Source organism: Hydra viridissima, unplaced genomic scaffold (assembly GCF_058129835.1).
Source record: "Hydra viridissima isolate aposymbiotic clone 2 unplaced genomic scaffold, HvirCarnegie_v1 scaffold_13, whole genome shotgun sequence".
NCBI classification, from domain to species: domain Eukaryota; kingdom Metazoa; phylum Cnidaria; class Hydrozoa; order Anthoathecata; family Hydridae; genus Hydra; species Hydra viridissima.
In genome coordinates, this window is record NW_028324312.1 from 1,479,222 (window position 1) to 1,499,470 (window position 20,249).

Genomic DNA, 20,249 nt, shown 5'->3' on the forward strand with positions numbered 1-20,249 from the left:
TTAAAGAACAAAAGTAAAACAAAAATTTCAATGACAAACTTGCTCTTCTTGATCTCTTTCTTGTAAAAGCATCAATGACGCCATCAAATTTCAATTGATTGCAAATTTCAACCTCAGCTGATATCAGGTTGCCAATTTGATGCTTAACTGCGATTGAAATTTATCCTGTGATATTGAAAATTTCTAGAATGATTTAATAAGTTTTAGCTAGACCCAGTGGCTTAACTTCATCCCAGGCACCCGAAGACATGATACTAATAAGTGGCCCCTCTCTCTCCCTTCCTCCTTTCCTCATTCCAATCCACTCCCATCCCTTCCTTCTGCCCTCTCTCGCCCTTTCCTTCCCCGCGTTAAACGCCATATTGTCGCATAAAACTACAAAATACCGAACGCAATTAAAACTGACATATTAGGCAAAACAAAAAAAACGTAAGGATTGTTTCTCAATTTCTCATAAAAATTTACTATCATTGTACCTTTTACTCTTACCAGATGTTACGTACTATTTGGTACATTTCAGAAGAGTATTTGGCGGAACTTTGCGTCTGCAAAGTTGTCTATTATCTGGTCTATGTTCAGGTCGTAAAAGCGCTGACTCTAGATTGACAGCATTCCCAGAGAATTTACCCAAACCTGATATATCGTGCTACGCAAGTATGTCTTAGTTAACTTTAACTTGTAAAAACTTCTTTCCGCGCTTGCCACCGTAACCGGAAAGGTCAAGTACAATTGGCATGCCGTAATAACTTCTAAAAAGGTGGATGACAGTTCTGAATGCTTAATTAGTAGAAAATTAGCTAACTCCCTGACTAACCCAACGTCGGTCAATTACACGCCGAGCGTTAAGTTCAGTAGCATCATTTAGCCGCAGAGTTCGTCAGAAATATAATTAGCGTACTCCTTCACGAGAACGTTGGACAGTTCCAGCAGTTTGTTGACAGTCTTCTGCATTATGATCTTCGGTTTTATGCATTGGAAAAGTGCGTAAGTATCTCACAGGAACTGGAAGCCCTCGTTCAGCTGGCTACTGGTTATGTCGATAACTTGGTGTTGAACACTTCAACCTGAAAGCGCTTCTCAATCAATCCTAGAATCTCTTGAAAGTTCGTCGAAGAACTTCTTCTCGCGGGAAACCCTTTTCAGTAAAGTTGTACTCGATGTCCCAACTCTTGGCCAGCACCTTGGCACTGGAGAATGTTGTTTCCCAATTACTTTGCAGTGCAATCAAGTCACGCATAGGTGAGTCAAGCAGAACGGTGGTGGTAAACAGATCACCTGATTTTGACTCCATTTCCATAGAAACAATGTTCAATGAGCTTAGTATCGGAGAGAGTAGAACTACAATTACGACTAAGGAAAAGCGTTCAAAACATATCTGCAACAATACAGCCTCACACTTTTCCTCGTTATTCTTCCTACTGACTGATAACAAAGCCAAAAACTTCATGGCGTCAACAAATCAACTGCGAAGAGAGATCAGAGCTTGATTACTTGATGACCAACCGGTCGGACACAGTCGTTTCAACCTAATCAAATAGGTGCGCTCCTTCTGCAGACGATTCCACGGAGGGATTGCACTGAAGAATAGGTATAGTTTTTCCATTATGTCGGAAAAATTCCTCAACTCTAACATTTTTCACAACGTCGTTAATCATCAGACTTATTTTGTGCAGCACAGTAAATATATCTGGCATTTGGTGCTCTCTGCTTCATAAGCGTCTTGACTCCGCAGTGCACTCCACTCATGTTGGCCGCTCCGTCGTATCTTTGTCCTCTAATTTTCCGCATTTCTGTAACGCTCTCAATTTCTACAACTTCGCTGAAGTCTAAAAAAACTCATTGATGTTCAGAGCGACTGGCATTCCGTCATCATTTTTATTAATTGTTACATAACGAAAGACTTTACTCAGCTGATCAGTTTTTGATATATCCATAGTAGTGTCCATAATGACCGAAACAAATGGAGATTCAGCAATTTCATCTATAATCTGCTAGTTCAGACGAATGGCTTGAATTTCGTTGATTTCGTTCTGAATGGACCCACTAAGATATTTAGATGATCCTTTTGGCTGTTTTAGTTGGTTCTCGAGCACAGGGTCATACCTTACAATCAAATGAATAAGTTGTAGGAAATTTCCACGAAAGGCTTCATCATCATCCTGCTCACAGTAACCACGAAATGCCAGATTGTATCTAGATAGTGTAATGATGAGACGCACGATGTGGTCCAGTACGAGCCGCCAGTATTTTCGGTTATCTGTTTATTACTTAAGAGATCCGCAATAGTGTTATGCTGAAATGCTGCAATAGCAATACATACATACATACATACATACATACATACATACATACATACATACATACATACATACATACATACATACATACATACATACATACATACATACATACATACATACATACATACATACATACATACGTACGTACGTACGTACGTACGTACGTACGTACGTACATAAATATATATATATATATATATATATATATATATATATATATATATATATATATATATATATATATATATATATATATATATATATATGACTTGAATGTTGAGATCTAGTATAAGAGTGTATGTTATATTAATAAGTAAACATCAAATAATATGAATTATCATAATAAAGAACAATAAAATTCAATCCGAGTATGACGACCTACATACAGTATCATTACCGTGGATACCATCACTGTCCCCAAAATTTAGAAAAATATGAAGAAAAGTTGGATATAGAGTAGTGTTAAAATCTAATCCTAATTTAAGATCACTGCTAACATGTAAAAAAAAAAGTTCTAAATTACTACCCAATAGCCAACCTGGAACTTATTTAGTAATTTTTTTGATGTAACAGCCAACCTGGAACTTATTTAGTTGAATAAAAAATTTAAAAAAATACTTAAATACTTAAAAAATGCTTAAAAAAATACGTAGGCGAAACGAAGTTACAAATTAGAACTTAAAATCAACAACATCAAAAAAAGTTTAACTAAGGACAAACAATATCAATCTGCAATAGCCACACATAGTTAGTCATGTTCAGAGGAAACAAACTGGGAGAAAACTAAAACTCAAAGTAGAGACAAAAAAGGTTGATCGGAAGGTCAAATTTTTTTGTCTCTAAAGTGGTATCTCTCTTGAGACACAGAAGCACCAATCTTCCTCTCTAAATGGCGGTATTAATCTCTATAATGGCAATTTTTTTAAAACTAAAGTTTGGACACCATTTTTCACGCCTTTACGTAAGAATAATAAAGAAATAAGTCATCCAACTGCTGACATCAGTTAATTTTAAACTGTTTTTTTAACTTAAAATATTTTTACGAGCTGATGATGCTAGGAACGTTATCCAGAAAAAACTTTTTATAATAAATTAACATTTGTATTTAGAGAATTAGTATTATTTGATGTTTTCTTATTAATATATATATATATATATATATATATATATATATATATACGTTTACGTTATACAATCCACCATCAGATCTACATAAATTTTACGTAGGCTGTGAGAAACCTAATGTCTAAATGTGTTTTATTACAGACTTTTTTTGTCACTTTTTGATGCAAATTATGTAACAAATGATTTGTCCACAGTTATGCAAAAGCTGTTTTACTGTGTCAAATGTCCACAGTACACTGGGAACAAAAATGACGGATGTGGGGGTTTAAGAGACGGTAGAGACCGGCAACCATCCCCACGGCGTAGGCCTAGTAAAATAGTAAAATTTCGACTTACCAAATCATCCGCTCCACAGCGCTTACAGAATAAAGACTTAACAGTACACTTATATTTTTACATTACTTACTTATTCAAATTACGCAGTAAATTAATTATTGGCATCAAAACTAGAATCGTTTACGTCCCAAATGACAACAACAATAGCGTCATCAAAAAACTACTTCCGTCGCTTCTAAAACAATATGTAAAATATATATCCTTTGAGTGAGTGATGAAACATGCTTATAATGATGGCTGTTACCATCACAGTTTATTCAATTGCAATGGCTTCTAATTCAATTATACAACAATATTTTAGGCTAGGCACTTGGGTGTAAATTGATGGTCACTTTCACTCAATAATGTATATTCGCAAAAATAAAGCGCCTGGTTTCTAGCGCCGTCTACTACCTCCCGTAGTTTTGCAACTAGCTAGAGTAGCTTACTTCTCCAGTTGCAACCGACACTAAAATTGTTAAAAGTTCCAAACTAAATTTATAAACTAAGATACAGGTTGCTAAGATTCGTTTTTACATACAAAAAAAGCGTTGCTATGGGGCAAGTGCTGACTGAAGGGTAGGCTCAATAATGCGCAAGTCTTTAGTAAATGGAAATAACAGTTGTTTTAACTCAACAGTTCAAGAAAATAACATCACAACTATCTTCAGAAGATGAAGTTGGAATCCTCAGAGAAAGGTATCAGAAAAGTACCGTCTTCTTGCATTTCCACAATAACTAATTAATTTAAGTTAATTATGTTAATTAAGTTAATTAAATACGCTAATTCAGTTTACTATAACTTTGAATCGAACTTTATTATTTATCATAATTTCTTCATCTTCAAAAATATCAACTTTATTTTGGGATAATACTGAGGCATTTGAGTTAGATTCAGAATTATGACCTGTTGATCATTTTTCAGACTTGAACTGATTTATTTTTGTTATAGCAATTTTCTTCTCTTCAAGTTTTTTTCTTTTTCCTGTTGCTGTATTCCCATTTAGGTCAAATATCTCGCTCCTCCAAACATCTTTTCAAATCTAATATAGAAAATACAGATAAGCTAAACAATGTTTTCAGACTTTTCGAACGAAAAAATAAATGTTAGAGCGGATGAAACATTTCGTAATTTTCGTTATCTCGACGTAAGTCAAATTTTTATCATTGAAGTTCAAAAACTTCGAAAGTTTCGAAGTTCGAATTCCAATAAATGAAAAAAACAAATTCTTAAATGTTTCGTTTATTTTCGTTTATTTCGTTTATATCAGTTATAAGTTTTTGTTCTTATTCAGCGATAAGCACTTGTTTCTTCATGGCACTTTAACTATCGCCAGTTATTTAACATTCTGATTTGCGAAAGCTTTTTTCCAAGTTAACCTATTTTTGGAGTTTGCAATTGAGTTGCGTGATTGAACCAAAAGCAGTGCCAGATGAAGATCATACTGTCAGGGGAAATTCATGATTCATCAGTTTGACATAAAAATACAACTTATGATGCAACTTATGATGCAACTTATGCAGCTTTCCTTTCGCACAAATAAAAAATTATCAATAATATGCAGCACTTGTTTTTTTGTCGTTATTATTGTTTTTTTTTGCCAGCGTAGACAAGTTATATTTTTTACTATTAAAATTCTTTTCTTTACATCTAAAATTCACTGTATATATCTTTCATTACAAAAGGAAAACTTAAAGGCATAGACACGTATAAAAACAGATTTATTGCTCTTAGAGATATAATAACGTAAAATGCAGTTCATACAAAATATGTTTAATTGCGTCGATAACAACAGCCAGATCATGCTTAACTCTGTTTAAACCCGTTAATGCGGTTAAACTCGATTGTTAATGCGGTTTTGTAGTATTGTTGAATCTTTTTTTTTTTTTAATTTTATTTGACTTTAGCACAATCGTTCTTTTTCACAAACATTGCGTAGCAGGTGTATGATGCATTCAGCAATATCAAGATCTAGAAAGGTCTGTGACATCATTTCAAAAGATTTTGAGGCAATATTTTAAAAATTTTCATGATAAGGGTCATCAATTTGAAAGGATAAATATGTTCATGAAACTGAAACCATTCTCTAAATATATTTCAAGTCTCCTATATATACACTTTACTCGAAAGGTTTATTTGCCTTTTTAGAATATTGTTAAGATTTACATCACTGTAATCAAAAAGAAATGAAAAATTTATTTACACCACTACTTTGTTATTGTTTTTCCAAAAATTAATAAATTTCTGCCAATAAGTTCTTCATTTGCTATTCGTTGTTTAAAAATTGACTTTAAAATGAATTGATCTAGGTGATTCATCAATCAGCTGGTTTGAACAAATCTTCATCACTTAAATCGATGATTTGCCAAAAATATTCTTTCTGAAAGAAAAAATTTTTAAAATCTTTAGAAACTTTCTAACCAGCTGGGTCAAAACTGTATTGTTCATCAGTTAAGAGAACTTACAGAGCGCTGTAGTTTTAAAACACATTTGCTGAAATTTTTAATCACGTAAACCACTACTTTTTCCGGGTAATTTTCTATCTTCATCAGAAGATCATTCGTAAATGGGCTAGCATACTTTAATCAACTGGATCCACAGTTACAATTCAACTCTGGTACTAGTTTAATTGTATATAAACAGAAGCATGAACCGCTGCTTCTTAGTTCCTAGGCTATTGTTTGAGCCGCGATATTAACCAAAGTGTCCCTCACTTCTTTGAAAGTTGCAGAGGTCGAGCACTAAATGTAAATACAGAGCAATACTGCAAGATATTTCGAATTTTTTAGCTTCACTTTGCAACAGTTATAAGGGTTCAACACAAGAATATAGTTTTAACATTTGTACCACTTGCTACTCATCAATTGAAACTGTATAGAACTTATTCCCCAATAAACTGATTTTGCGGTGAGATGATATTAATCAGACACCACGCAGCCCAGATTTGAGTCCTCTAAACTATTTCCAATGGGGATTTCTTAGAGAAAGGGTGTATAAAAATATGTCAAAGAAATTAAATCAGATTATAACAGCAGAAACGGCTTCAGCATTTCAGGTTTTGTGCCAACGTATACTAAGAAATCTTCGCTCAAGATTAAAAGAGTGCCAGGAACATAACGGACGCCATTTAGATAATGTAATTATTAGAAAATAAATTTCTTGTAACCGTAGATTGAAAATAAAAGCAAAACGTTTTTTGAACATTTTTTTATTTTTAACTTCCATTACTTTTAAACTGCACCCAACCCTTTTGAATACCTTGTGGATAAAGTTTATGTCTTAAAAGTCTAATTGGTTGATATTTTTATTTATCTTGTCATCAAATGGTAGCGTTGTTTTATGCGCGAGGCCTTTTTAAGATTTAAAATTGAGATGCCTTCTTTGCTGTATTAGCTTTCCTTTTCTTTTTAAACTATTTTTATAGATTGTTTTTAAATACCAAACAACATTTTTACAAAATGACATTGAATTTATAAATCGTTGATTTAAATCTCATATATTTCACAAAATATTGCACCTCGTGGGTTTTTTAATTTTATTTTAAAAAAGTACAAACAATATTTTATACTGTTTTAAATTTAATTTTTATCAATTAGTATTGTATTTTTTACGTTGATTATATTAATTTGTTAACTATGTTAATTTAAGGTAAGTATGATAATTTATGTTAAATATATCAATTTATATTAAAAATACTAACTTATGTTAAATATGTTATATTCTGTGAGTTATTAGATTAATTCTTATATAAAGAGATTTTTTCATAGTGAGTTTTTACTAAAAATTAGGAGATTGTGGCACCATTTTTTGTTATATGGCATTTTTAAGTCAACTACTACGGCAGGCTGAAATTTTGCGAAAATAAATTTAAATAAGACTAAATGTAAAAAAACTCAAACAAAAATATTTAACAAAATTCCGCAAAGAAAAAAAAACCCTTAGCACTGCGAGATTAAAACAATAAGTGTCATAAAAGATAAATAGAGATGTAAGTAAAAAGGATAAATAAAGATATAAATAAAAAGGATAAATAAAGATATAAATAAAAAGGATAAATAAAGATGTAAATAAAAGGGATAAATGTTATTTAATCTGTTCTACAAGGTATACATCTCCATTTCTTCATTTTCGTATTGTCTTTAATGTGAAGCGGTTTAAACGCAGTTGTTATCATTAATGTAAAGGGGTTATCTTCAATCCTTCCATACTTTTACAAGTTTGAACATTTGAAATGGAATATTACGTGTCTTAAGAATTAGTCATTCTTTTAGTCTTTTAGTCACGTGACAATTAGTCATTCTTTGAAAGTTGCAGTGCATCAGAAATTGATGAAAATCAGGAAACAGCTGTAATTAAAATATTTTGCAATAAATAAACTGTTGTTTCTTCAATTTAAATCTCGAATTTATAAGCTTACTGTTCCCACTGGATTGTATCAAAATGGTGGTATAAGAATAAAGCGTAATATTAACATTACGCTTTAGAGAACCCACGTTTTGAAAAACATGATTTAACAGGTTTTGGTGTCGGTCAAGGTATGATGCAAGTTATAAAATTAGTAAGTATCGATTAAGTCCACTATATTTTGATTCAATTCTTTCCATAAACAAACACATACAAACTGGTTTTCAATTTACATTTATGATTAATATTTAATAATACGAAACATGCGTCATACTTTATTTCAATTCTAGCATTTCTTAATAACTCGAAACTGAAATAAGCCAGGATGCATTCCTTTCCTTTTAAATCGCGAAAACAATGCTAGAAAACTTTCGTAATCTTTGAGGCGGATTAAATGTAATTGGCGCATATATTCTGACCGTTCAATAGTTTTTTGTAAAGTATCTCTCACTCCAGCGTTGAACAACTCCACAAAATCTCTTATTTAAACCAAATTTTTCTTACGAAAAAAATTTTCATTTCTTGAAAAAAATTTATTGTTCGAAAACTTTTTTTCTCGTTATGTCGTTAAATCTTGTTAAAAGCGTTAAATCATTTCTTTCTTCTTTTTTTCTGCTTCACTTGCGTGAACACAGTCAATAAAAATAACAATTCGCTACGAAAGATCTATTTTCAAAATAAGAGGTCGCTTTTGTTTTATCCATTAGCTGAAATTAAGCTTTTTAAATTGAAGCGTATTCAACTCACTTGGGAAAAAGGCAGAAATATTCCAACACATCTATTTATTTATTTCATTTAAGGAAAAAGAAAAGAGAAAGCAAAGCTGTGGTAACTCTGTAATCAAATTGAAAGATCTTTCATGATTAGTTTCCATGCTAACGCATAATCAAAGAAAAATTTAAACCACACTGCTACACACAAGTAACGCATGTCTTTCGGGGAAATCGTAGTTGTGTAGCTAATGGGGTAAAGTAAATTCTTTAATAAGCATTTTTTTCTTTATTGGTTTATAACATATTTTTTTAAGTTCATCAATTCCGTTTTAAGAATATATTTGTTAAGAGAAAAAAAAATGATGTTTATAAAAAATTTTCCGAAAAGTAAATAAACGCTGCGTTTGTCTTTCAACGTATAGTTAAAGAAATTTTTAAAAATCTGTTCTTCAGAAAATAAACGCAAACCAAACGAGCTTTCCGCTGTTCATTTTATGATTGAAGCCCTCATTTATTCTTGAAGGGTTTTATTCCATTGAAATTGCCCCATCAGTTAATCCAAGAAAACGAAAAAACAGTTGATCGTTTTTTTTACTTTTTTTTACGCAGAAAGTAGTGCAAGGAGTGTGAGACTCAACTTTCGCAGTTTACGAATTTTAGGACTGCGAATTAGTAATGAGAGCTATTTGCAGTTCATTTATTTTCACTTTAATCAATAATATTTAATTATTGCCACCATCAACACTAGATATTCATTGATAGCACTCTTTAGAAAAGATAAAATCTCTTTCTATTTTATTTGTTTTTTATTAGTTTAAGCAAGGCATTAAATTACAGCATCGTTGTATGTAATATTGTTCAGCAAATTGTTTATTGACTTTTATGTAAACGAACTCGCCTCCAACAAATATCACACACAAACACATACACACACACATACACATACACACTCATACACACACACACACACACACACACACACACACACACACACACACACACACACACACACACACACACACACACGTTTTTGTTACGTAGTTGGATGCAAAAATTGAATTCCTTTCAATTTTTAGAAATTGATAAGTATGCATGTAAATATGCTTATAACACTCCAATCAACAACTTTTGATCAACACGATTTATCATTGAATTTATTAACTGTAGAATTGTATAATTAAAGCTTCCTCATTAAAATTGTATGTTAGTCCTGTGTTAAATGAAACCGATTTGTTTGAAAGTTCTTAAGGTTTTTCAGTTGTTGTTTTTATTTTAAAGATTTCTTATCTTGTACTTCACTTTCCTTCTACTAATACTTATTACGTAAATGAACTATCAAAGTCTCAATTTTTTATGCTAATATATGATAATATATGATAATATGCTTATGATAATATGCTCTAATAGTTTCACGCCTACTCAAAGCAGAAGTTTAAAGCTATCACTTATAGATCGGCGTCTGTGCTTCACAATGCTCAACAATGTAACTTGTAGGCCGGCGTCTGCTTTTAACAAAGCCCAACAAAGTATAACTTGTTGGTCGGCGTCTGCGTTTCACAATATTCAGCAATATGACTCTATGGGATGGAGTGATAAATAAATCCTGATAAAGTATTATCGTTTGACATATTGTGAAGTCAAGTTTGATAAATTGAATATGTTCAGTAGTAAACTCAATCTTTAGAAGTTTTTCAAAATATGTCAGTAGGACCTTGGGTTTTATTGCAGCAGTTTCCACTGATGTAAGAAAATGTTAATTTAGAAAAACCTTCTTTGTTGTTTTATACAAATTTCTTGAAAAGTATATTCATAAATTACCTGCTCCAAAGTTTTATGGTGTTAAAAAACTTCGTTTTTAAGCATAATTTATGCAAGGTTTTTTTTTTGTTTTTTTTTATCATTAACAATACTAATTAAGTACCATAGTTTTTATAAAACAAAGTAATTTTATCAATTAGAGTTCTTCTCAGCAACCTTTTGTCTTCTTAATTTCGATCGATTTCCTGCATAAGTAAACTTTTTGTTCAGCATAAAACTTCTGAGGCGATTTATTTCAAGTTACAAAGCTTTATGCCATTCTATCTGTGCCCCTTCTGTCTGTGCCCATAAAACAAGAGAACATTTTTTTTACGTTAGATGTAGAGCGGAAAGTTTCACATAGTAATGCAGTAGTGCCGAGATTGCTTCTGAGTTGAACGACTTATTAGCCCCAGACGCTGGTCTATCGCGTGATTATGTATCAATGCATGCCGATCCGTTACATTTGTAATTGATTTTGATTTTAGTGATTAACTTAAATTTGAATTATTAAACAGTAATTAATCATTTTCTAATCATTTGCAAGATTACCGTAGTCTTTAGCACTCGTTTGTAGTGAGGTTACAAGTATATATATATATAGGAATACAGTTACTTGTTAGAAATATATTTATCCGAGCAAGGGTTGCTGTGTAAGAAAGAAAAGTCCCTGAAAGAAGTTTAAATAATTTACTCATCCACGCAAATCATATACACGCATATAATACGCATATAACACGCAAACAATACACGCACACAAACAATCAGATTCACACACATAAACTTTAAAAGAGTGGAAAAATGTCTTTTTGTTTTTAGTGATTATTTTTTAACGAAAGAAAATTCCATATAGTGACCATCGTATGAACCACTTTGGTAACAGCAATCGCAACTTTGAACCAAAAGAAAGGAGCGCTTTTGCTACTCATCATAAGCGTCAAAGACGCAAATCGGTCGTTGGATCGTGCTTAAATGAGGTGAGTTTAAAAAGCAAAAGGTAAAAACTTATACATTTTTTATTTTTCTCAAAAAGGAAAAAGCGAAAAAAATCTAGACATGAACTCAGAATTGATTTTACTGAATGCTCATCGTCTGCAGCCATTTTTAATATAGTAAATTTTTAGTATTTCTTAATACCTCGAGCTCTCCTTTTTCTTATTCTATCGTCAGCACACGTTCCTCTACACACATTCCTTTACGCACATTTTTCTGCGCAATATTCCTCTGCATGTTGCTACTACTGTTGCTGCTTTTTTGTAGATTGTTTTGTAAAAACAACACTCAAATCTTGATACAACTTTTTATATTAACGATCGGTACAATTTAACGCGTTTTTGCGCTTCTTCATCTTCTCGTTTTTTTAAATATAAAAAAATGTGTAAACGCTTATCGCGCTCTGTTTTTAGTGACGTTCTCTTATATATCTTTTTCTAGATCATTTGTCTGGATAGGTTTTCCAGTTTTATAACAAACAAACAGGTTTTTTAAACCAAAATTTCTGCTCTTATTCTCAAATAAGAAATTTTTATTTCTTCCTCTTTAAAAATGAAATTAAATGTTACATGATTTTTTATTTAAAAACTGTTGATTTAATTGTAACAAAATCCTACACTATAATTTAATACTAATGGCTAGGTTTGAAAAAGTTTTTAATGGTAAAAATACACTCCTAATGTAAGAAACATTGCTTTTTACGACACTGTGATGTCAGTTTAATGACGGCCTATCTAAGTGTACTAGATATTTGATTGGCAAACTTAGAAATTAAAATGCGCAGATTTTTATTGTTTTGAAATAGCGATAATATCGGAGGTCTCGAAAGATATTGTATTTCTTTTGCTTTGTTATTTGAAATGCTCTGGTTTTTATTCAAAAATTAATTCGCTTAAATGGCTTTTTGTTGAATTTTTTTGTTGAAGCAAAAAATGCAGAAAAGAAAAAAAAAAAACTGATGTTTATTTTACAAATTAATAAAATTTGTGACATAAACATCTTCAAAAAAAAAATGGCTGTTATTCAATTTTAAAGAAATTGCAAATTTTAAAATGCGTCTGAAATAATAAAGATGAAGTAATAAGCTCACGCATTTGTAGAATGGTTGTTCAGAAGGTTTCTATAAAGATTTCGCCTGCAGATGTAGTAAGTGGCGAAAGTATTTCATTTGATTGCAAAAAGTTTTCAAAAGTTGGCTATAAAACTAGTGTTATTTTTCATAAACTAATTACAAAATTGTCCAATTTTTCGTTATTTGTTCATGCATATCGTTCACTCCTATGTTAGTAGTTGTTCCCTAGGGGATTTTATAATCAACAAAGGTCGTCATAAATTATATGATATTATATGATATATGGAGAGGATAAAAGACAACGTTCTCTGTTTACATTATACATATAATTTAGACTTGGAAGTTTAAAGTAATATTGTAATAGCTGACTATTTGACAAATAATCTTTTGTACTTCAATATTAACATTTATGTTAAGAGAATGTTAAAAAGATTTCTTTACTATTTTTGTAAATAATCCTGTATTAACTTTTCTTTGCACCTGGTTAGCCGTAAAACTAAAGAGCAAAAAAAGCTTCCAACACTTTTATTTAAAAGGTTAAGTTAAAACGATAAATTTAAATGATTTAAAACGTAATTTTTAAGGTTTGGGAGCCAGCAATTTTACACTTTTCATGGAAAAATGTGCTGAGTACCACTGTACCTTCTAATTTTAGGAAATCATTTGCTAATCAAGTTTACAAGAACTTACATATTTATTTTGAACTTCTTATATATTTATAAGACAGCAAATGAAAAGTTAGAACTTTTTTGTATTGCTTTCAGCATTGCTTATACGAGACAAACGCAAATTGAAGCAAATAAAGACCTTATCATACTTTTTTTTTGTTTCTCTTTCGATGTGTTTCCTTCTAATTTCATTTTAGGTATTTTAAACGGCTTTTAGCCAAATCACTCGCCTTTAGCCTAACAATTCGCCTTGCTCCTCTTTCGATGGAATCAAGCAGCCTTTACCGCCTTTACAGGGTATTGTCTTTTCAAAAAAACCTTCACTTGTAATGCTCGTTTGCATAAGAATTTTTCATTTGCACTTCGACTACAATCAAATCAGTGTACGTTAACGTATTACCTTAAGATGTGAGAATCATAAAGTTTGTCCAAAATATTTTGACAGACCAGCATGTTAATTTGATGGAAAAGGTGAGTTGCATATTGTTAATCAGCGGAGTTTACATACTGTTGCAAAACTGTTCAGAAAAGACTGGTTGCGTTTCGTATTTTGACAAAAGATTATAATCAATTTTCAAAAGATAAGAATCAAAGTTCATAACCAATTAACGACCGAGTTTGAAGTCCCAGTCCTTTGCTGATGGCAAATTTTTCTTTAAGTGGCCGAGTATATTTTATGTACAGGTAGAATATATCTTATGTACAGGTAGAATATAGATGATGTAAGATTTCGAAAAGCGTATTGACAAAAATTCTTGATAAATAAAGTTGCTCGTGCCATTTTAAAGTTGTTTCACCACAAAAAAAAAAAAAAAAAATTTCAACAAAAAAATAAAAGTCCCCACAAATTTAAATCTAAAAACCTACAAATTAACAAATTAAAACATAAAAAGTAACAAAAAATAACGAAAAATAACTTTTTTTAAAAAAAAGTTAAAAATAGTTTTAATAAAAAATTTACCTTTGAAAGATATCTTAACGAAAAATATTACAAACTTAAAAAAAAAAAAAAGCAACTTAAAAACAAGAAGATCATCTACTTCTGCTCACAACCGACAGCGATAAAGATGACGGCGACAATGATCATGGTCCATGTTCATCATGTCGTGATTCATTAGGCCAAAATGATGACCATGACGGGTAATCACAATATTAACTAATGATTACTCGTCATTGTAAATTTTAAAAAATTAGTTCAATAACGAACTTTAACGCGGGTTTTTGTTTATGTAAAATCTTCTATGTTCATAAGAATCCCGCGTAATTCTTAAACTTGAAAATTTTAAAATACAAAAATTTTTAACACTGCGAATTTGAAAGCAATAATTTGTGGGAGGATCTAATGTGAGAGCTTCATTTTCAGATTTAATATTTTATTAAGGTTTAATATAAATAAAAGCTGGTTTAATAATATTTTTGTATAAATATTATCTTACATTTGCTTTTGTTCGTGAAAAATTGCCGATAGAAGCGCAGGTGAAGAAGATGGAAATACACTATAACCATTTACTTGCAAACATTTCTCAACAAAAGGTTACATTGCGAAAACCAAAGAGATATATTAGTAATAAAGCGATGTAAAAAACAACACTGATGAACAGCTCTCACATGGCATCTAACAAATCCGAAGTTTTCAAACGTATTCTCTGCATTTTATTGATTAACTAAGAAGTTAAATGGAGAAGCGTTTAATAAAAATGGTACATATTTTAAAAAAATGGTATATATTTTACGGTATATGGTATATAAATTTTACGGTATATGGTATATTAATGGTATATATTTTGATAAAAATAGTACTTTATATATTTTACGTAGTTCAAGATTTTAAAAGTAGCATAGAAGTTCTAGAAATCGTGAGGTTAATCATTTTAAGAACAACTTAATTATGAAGTAGTTTTTCTAGGTATTTCATACAAGATTTACTTATTTTAACGCAACAAATTTGACCATAAATGCAAAGTTCCCAAGCTTAAGTTGAAGATATTTTTATGAACTTTAAAGAAGGGAACATGAAAAGTATTTATTTCAAGACATTCATCAGATCCACAACTAAAATGATTTTTTAGTAACATGAAACAAGTAAAAAAAAAAAAAAAACAAATAAAATAAATAAAATAAAAGATGTTAAAACACATTAAAAGGATTAGGGCTAAAGTACTCGCTTTTAGATGGACAGTGTAATAGATTACATTAAAATTCTTATTTCGTTTAGCAATTTTAGTAAAAGACGTGTTAAATTGTAACAACTTAATAAGTAGCGTTTAACTAATCAGGATTTTTTTTTTTTTTAACCGCTGGTCCTCGGCTAAAACGAACACTTATTTCTAAAATGTAACTAACATTCAAAAGACTTTACAAAGTCTAAGTTTCTAAGTGGTAGAAGGGCGTCTTTTTTTTGTCGTTCAATATTTTTCTCATATTTTTTTAAAACACAAACGATGCTTACTTTTTACAAGGAGTCTTCCAATTTTGTTGTTTCTGGAAGGAAAAACAATTTGTCATTTTGATTCTGTCAAACTCAATGTAATTATGGTTTTAAAAGGTATGTATATGCAGATGTATAGATAGATTATACAATATTTATTATAATAATTATATTTATTTGTATTTAGGACTCACGGTCTCGTTCTCCGTCTCCAACAGAGTGTAACTCGATTGGCAAGGAACCTCAAGAAAGTAGTTACATCAGTTCTGAACAAAATGACAGGATAGTAATAAACGTGGGCGGTTGTAGACACGAGACATTCCGTTCGACGTTGCGAATTTTTCCCGATACAAGGCTTGGGTGGATTGCAATTAAAGGGAAATCAAGCATCGATGCTTATGATCCAATAAGAGATGAATATTTCTTTGATCGCCATCCACACGCTTTTTCACAGATCATAAACTATTATAGAACGGGTTTGTTATTTCATAAAATTTTAAAACAGATATTTGACTAAAAATTACTCTTCAGTTATATATGTACCTAAAAAACGGATATTTATAACTTCCACTCTAGCAAATTTAAAATGTCAACATGATGTTTAAAAAAGATGTAAACGTATAGCAAATACATTTTTAAGGTGGGAAGAGATTAGTAGATGTTAATAGCTATAGTTCTAATCGTATATTTAGGCAAATTACATGCTCCATCAGATATCTGCGGTCCAATGTTTGAAGCAGAGCTATCTTACTGGGGTCTAGACGAAAAGATAATGGAACCTTGCTGTTGGTCTAAGTACACTGAACATAGAGACGCTGAAGAAAATTTAAAAGTTTTCGATAACCATATGCTAAGACCTCCGGAGGAACACAATGTACAAGAACTGTACTATTTTGAGGACAAAGGCACTAACGCTATGATAGAGTCTTTGAGCAGTGCCACCTGGAATAAACACAAAACGTCTCGTTTCTTTCGTTTTAAAAAAAAAGTTTGGTTTTTGTTTGAGAAACATAACTCATGTTTAGCTGCTCGTGTAAGTTTTACGTTTAGTTTTCATATTAAATAGTGAAAAAAACTCGTAAAATAACAATATGTGTAATTTGATAAATCTCGTATTGTTATAAATCATAATACAAACATTTTAATTAACGAGGAAAACATTCAAATCTAGAAAAAACATTCCTCGAGGAAAAATAACTCCTTTTAAAAAATTTCCTTCGTTTGAAAAAAAAAACACTTATGTTTACGATAGGTTGGGTTATGTTAGCGAGATATAATATTTTGTTACATGTTTCATGATGGTTTTTATAAATACATCAAGTTACATGATGAATTTTTAAAATTTCAAAGATTTTAGAAATTTATTCTACGAGTTTATCCTTTCAAATTGAAAAATAAACCTGAATAAAGGCTGAGAGCCCTTTTAAAATTTTCAATCAAATCAAAAGTAAGAAAAAATTAGAATAGAAAAAAATACTTTTTGTTTATTTCATTCTCATAAAAAAAAGCTTTTTACAACTTTTACAAATTTTTACCTTTTACAATTTTAAACGAGCGCAAATTTCGAAAAAAAATTCGTTTTTTGATCATAACAAACTTAAATTTAGAAACGCAAAGCAGGAGAAAAAATTTCATGAAAACTAAAAACTGGTTAGAAAAACATTTACAACGTTTTTATTCAATTTCACCTCCTTTTTTTTTTTTTTTTTGCATTTTCATAGATGCTAAAGGTTTTATGTCGACCCCCGAACCTTAAAATTTATTTTGCTTAAAAGTTGAGTAAAAATGCACAATAAAAATTCACAATAAAAAAATCTGTAATTGGGTTTAAATATTTATTGAAAAAACTTTTACAAAAATACTTTTATTCAAAAAATAAAAGTATAATTATATGTACTTGTATTTATATAAATATAATTATATTTGTATGTATATAAATACAAATACATCTTAAGTAACTATATATATATATATATATATATATATATATATATATATATATATATATATAATATATATATATATAATATATATACTTTAAATAAACCATAAACATGTATAGAACTTAAAATTTAAAATATTTTATTTACAGATAATCTCTATGATTTCCCTAATCTTCATACTTCTCTCAGTACTTTCGCTGTGTTTTCATTCAATCTTGGAACTTGCTACTCCCAATCAATTATATTCAGATCTTCTGCTTTCGCTCGATATCGCCTCATTTGTGTGGTTTAGTATGGAACTTTTTTTACGGTTCTTATCTGCACCAAATAAGGCGTCTTTTCTAATGAACGCCATGAATTTAATTGACTTTATTGTTATTATACCTTATGTTGGACATTTTGCATCTCTTGGTCGCAACGACTATATAAAAAAAAGGAGTTTAGGAAAATGGAATAGAGAATGGTTTCACATTTTTGCAATTGCTCGTCTGTTCCGTCTGTTTCGCTTTTTCCGCTTGTCAACTGGTCTTCAAATTTTAAAGCATACGTTAATTGCAAGTTCAAAAGAGTTACTCTTATTGCTTTTGCTTCTTGCTATTCCAGTAGCCATATTTGCAACAATTGTCTTTTACTGCGAAAATGCGGTAAGTAAAAAACACAATTAACTGAATGGAGAGAGGAGGTAATACAATTGTTTTTAGATGCGTTATAGTTCCCATTCCCATTGTTTTTAAAGAAAATTTTGTTAAATGATAAAAATTAAGTAATTATCTTATTTTATTATTTTCATTTTTTTTGGTTTGTTTTTTTTTTTAATTTTGCAGCAATAATTTTTTTGCCGAAATTTAGTTAAAAAATTTTGTTAACAAGTTTTGGTTGTGGAAAGAAAAAAGCAGCTTTTAAATCTTAACAACGGTTTATTTTATTTAAGTCATCAGAAGGCACCAAATTTAAAACTATACCAGAATCGTTTTGGTGGGCAGTTGTAACCATGACGACGGTAGGCTACGGAGACATTGTACCAACAACAACAATTGGAAAGTTTTTTGGTGTGTTGTGCGCACTTTGTGGTGTTCTTATTATTGCTTTACCGGTATCTATTATAGGTGAGCGTTTTTACCAAAAAAATCAAAAATTTAAAATGCTCATCACTTTAAACCAATCTCGTGAGGTTTAATTTCTTTTTTAGAAATATTTAAACGTTTCGTTTTGTTAATAAGTTAAGAAAAGAAAAAATTTCTTCATTTAGGGAACAACTTTAAGTTGTTTTATCATTATGCCCAAGCACGCTTAAAACAACCTATTCAACACCGAAGCGCTCTAGTGGGGGCTGCAAATGCATTGGTTTCAGAATCTACCCATCAAACTATTGGTTCAGTTGAAGAACCCGATGCTCCTATTTACCCAAGTACTCCGAATATCTTTAAAGATATTTCCCAAAGCAAAAGGTTACGCAATTATTTATTCTTTGTTTTCTCCTCCCCACCCCTTCCCCTTTACTCTATTCATTTGCAATAGCAGAAAGATACGCTGAGTAAAAAGGAATTTCAATAAACAGGAATGAAATCATTGTTACAAACTTGCATCGCTTAACTAAAAATTCGACTAGAAATCTCAAGATATATTTTTATTTTTTTATTTTTTTACGAAACAAATTTACTTTTGAATTTACTTTTTTTAAACATGTAATATGTTCACATATACAAACGCATTTCCACACAAATCTATTTTAGATTTCAGAGAGAACGTTCGTCACTGTATATTACCTCTCATACTCAAAAAATATCTCCTCGCCGGGCACTAAGCGAAACGTTCACAACAAACAGACCAGATACAGCCTATATAAATATAAACAAAACAGGAAAAAACATTCAAAGAGTAATGGAGAAATCCCATACAAACGGCGGCTTCTCTTCTAATGACAGTATTAATAAAATAAATTGTTTATCTCAATATCAAGGAATGAACTCACATAATTCCGATAAATCTCTTGATAGCAAAACAAGCTCCGTAACAAGTTCGGGCTTTTGCACAATTCCTATGGCAATATTGTCACCGTGTGAAAATGTTGACAAAATTATTGATGAATCATCTGATCTTCAAGAAGTATTATCCAAATCACAGAAATCCGGAATTGGACGAAATCTGGAAGGGCGTAATGGATCAAATTTAAAAACTGAACTTAATTTCCGTGCGCAAAATTTAAGTGACTTTCATTCCAAGGAAGATTTTGAACAAAACAAAATAATTTTATATAAAGACAATAGAAAACGAAGCAACAACCACTTGTATGTACCAGAACCAGAAGGACTCCACGAACTAATCAGTTGATAATTTTAAATAAATCTCAAACAAAAAAATAAAAAGCAAAAACAAAAAAACAAATTACGTTACTCACATTTTTATCTTTATCATCCATTTTTTCAGATTTATGATTTCAGTGATTCATCATAAAAAATTTTATCTAAAAAAAAAAAGAGAGCATTTTTA

General features: G+C 30.5%; 1 protein-coding gene across 12 annotated transcripts; it reads left to right on the forward strand.

Annotated features, from left to right (window-relative positions):
* The first annotated feature begins 8,862 nt into the window (after positions 1 to 8,862).
* Positions 8,863 to 20,152, forward strand: LOC145194865 (potassium voltage-gated channel protein Shaw-like). Of its 12 annotated transcripts, XM_090070410.1 has the most exons (9): positions 10,420 to 10,600; positions 10,995 to 11,123; positions 11,509 to 11,632; positions 16,004 to 16,292; positions 16,509 to 16,849; positions 17,909 to 18,403; positions 18,691 to 18,865; positions 19,009 to 19,207; positions 19,493 to 20,152. In XM_090070410.1, exons 2-9 carry the CDS (start codon positions 11,101 to 11,103, stop codon positions 20,088 to 20,090), a joined length of 2,244 nt encoding a protein of 747 aa, XP_089926536.1. In that variant the 5' UTR covers positions 10,420 to 10,600; positions 10,995 to 11,100; the 3' UTR covers positions 20,091 to 20,152. The 12 variants fall into 12 exon arrangements, 8 of the variants coding, with proteins under 8 accessions (XP_089926537.1, XP_079928694.2, XP_079928695.2 ...); XR_016446214.1 differs by lacking the exons at positions 10,420 to 10,600; positions 10,995 to 11,123 and adding an exon at positions 8,863 to 9,111 and having other exon boundaries at positions 11,475 to 11,632; positions 18,698 to 18,865; XM_090070411.1 differs by lacking the exons at positions 10,420 to 10,600; positions 10,995 to 11,123 and adding an exon at positions 8,863 to 9,111 and having other exon boundaries at positions 11,475 to 11,632.
* The last annotated feature ends 97 nt before the right edge of the window (positions 20,153 to 20,249 follow it).

Excerpts from the sequence above, each read along its gene's own strand:
- LOC145194865 (XM_090070409.1), top strand. The coding sequence starts at position 10,557 with ATGTCAGTAGGACCTTGGGTTTTATTGCAGCAGTTTCCACTGAT. Across the intron at positions 11,633-16,003 it reads TTGGATCGTGCTTAAATGAG|GACTCACGGTCTCGTTCTCC; the intron begins GTGAGTTTAAAA and ends ATTTGTATTTAG. Across the intron at positions 18,404-18,690 it reads TCTTTTACTGCGAAAATGCG|TCATCAGAAGGCACCAAATT; the intron begins GTAAGTAAAAAA and ends ATTTTATTTAAG.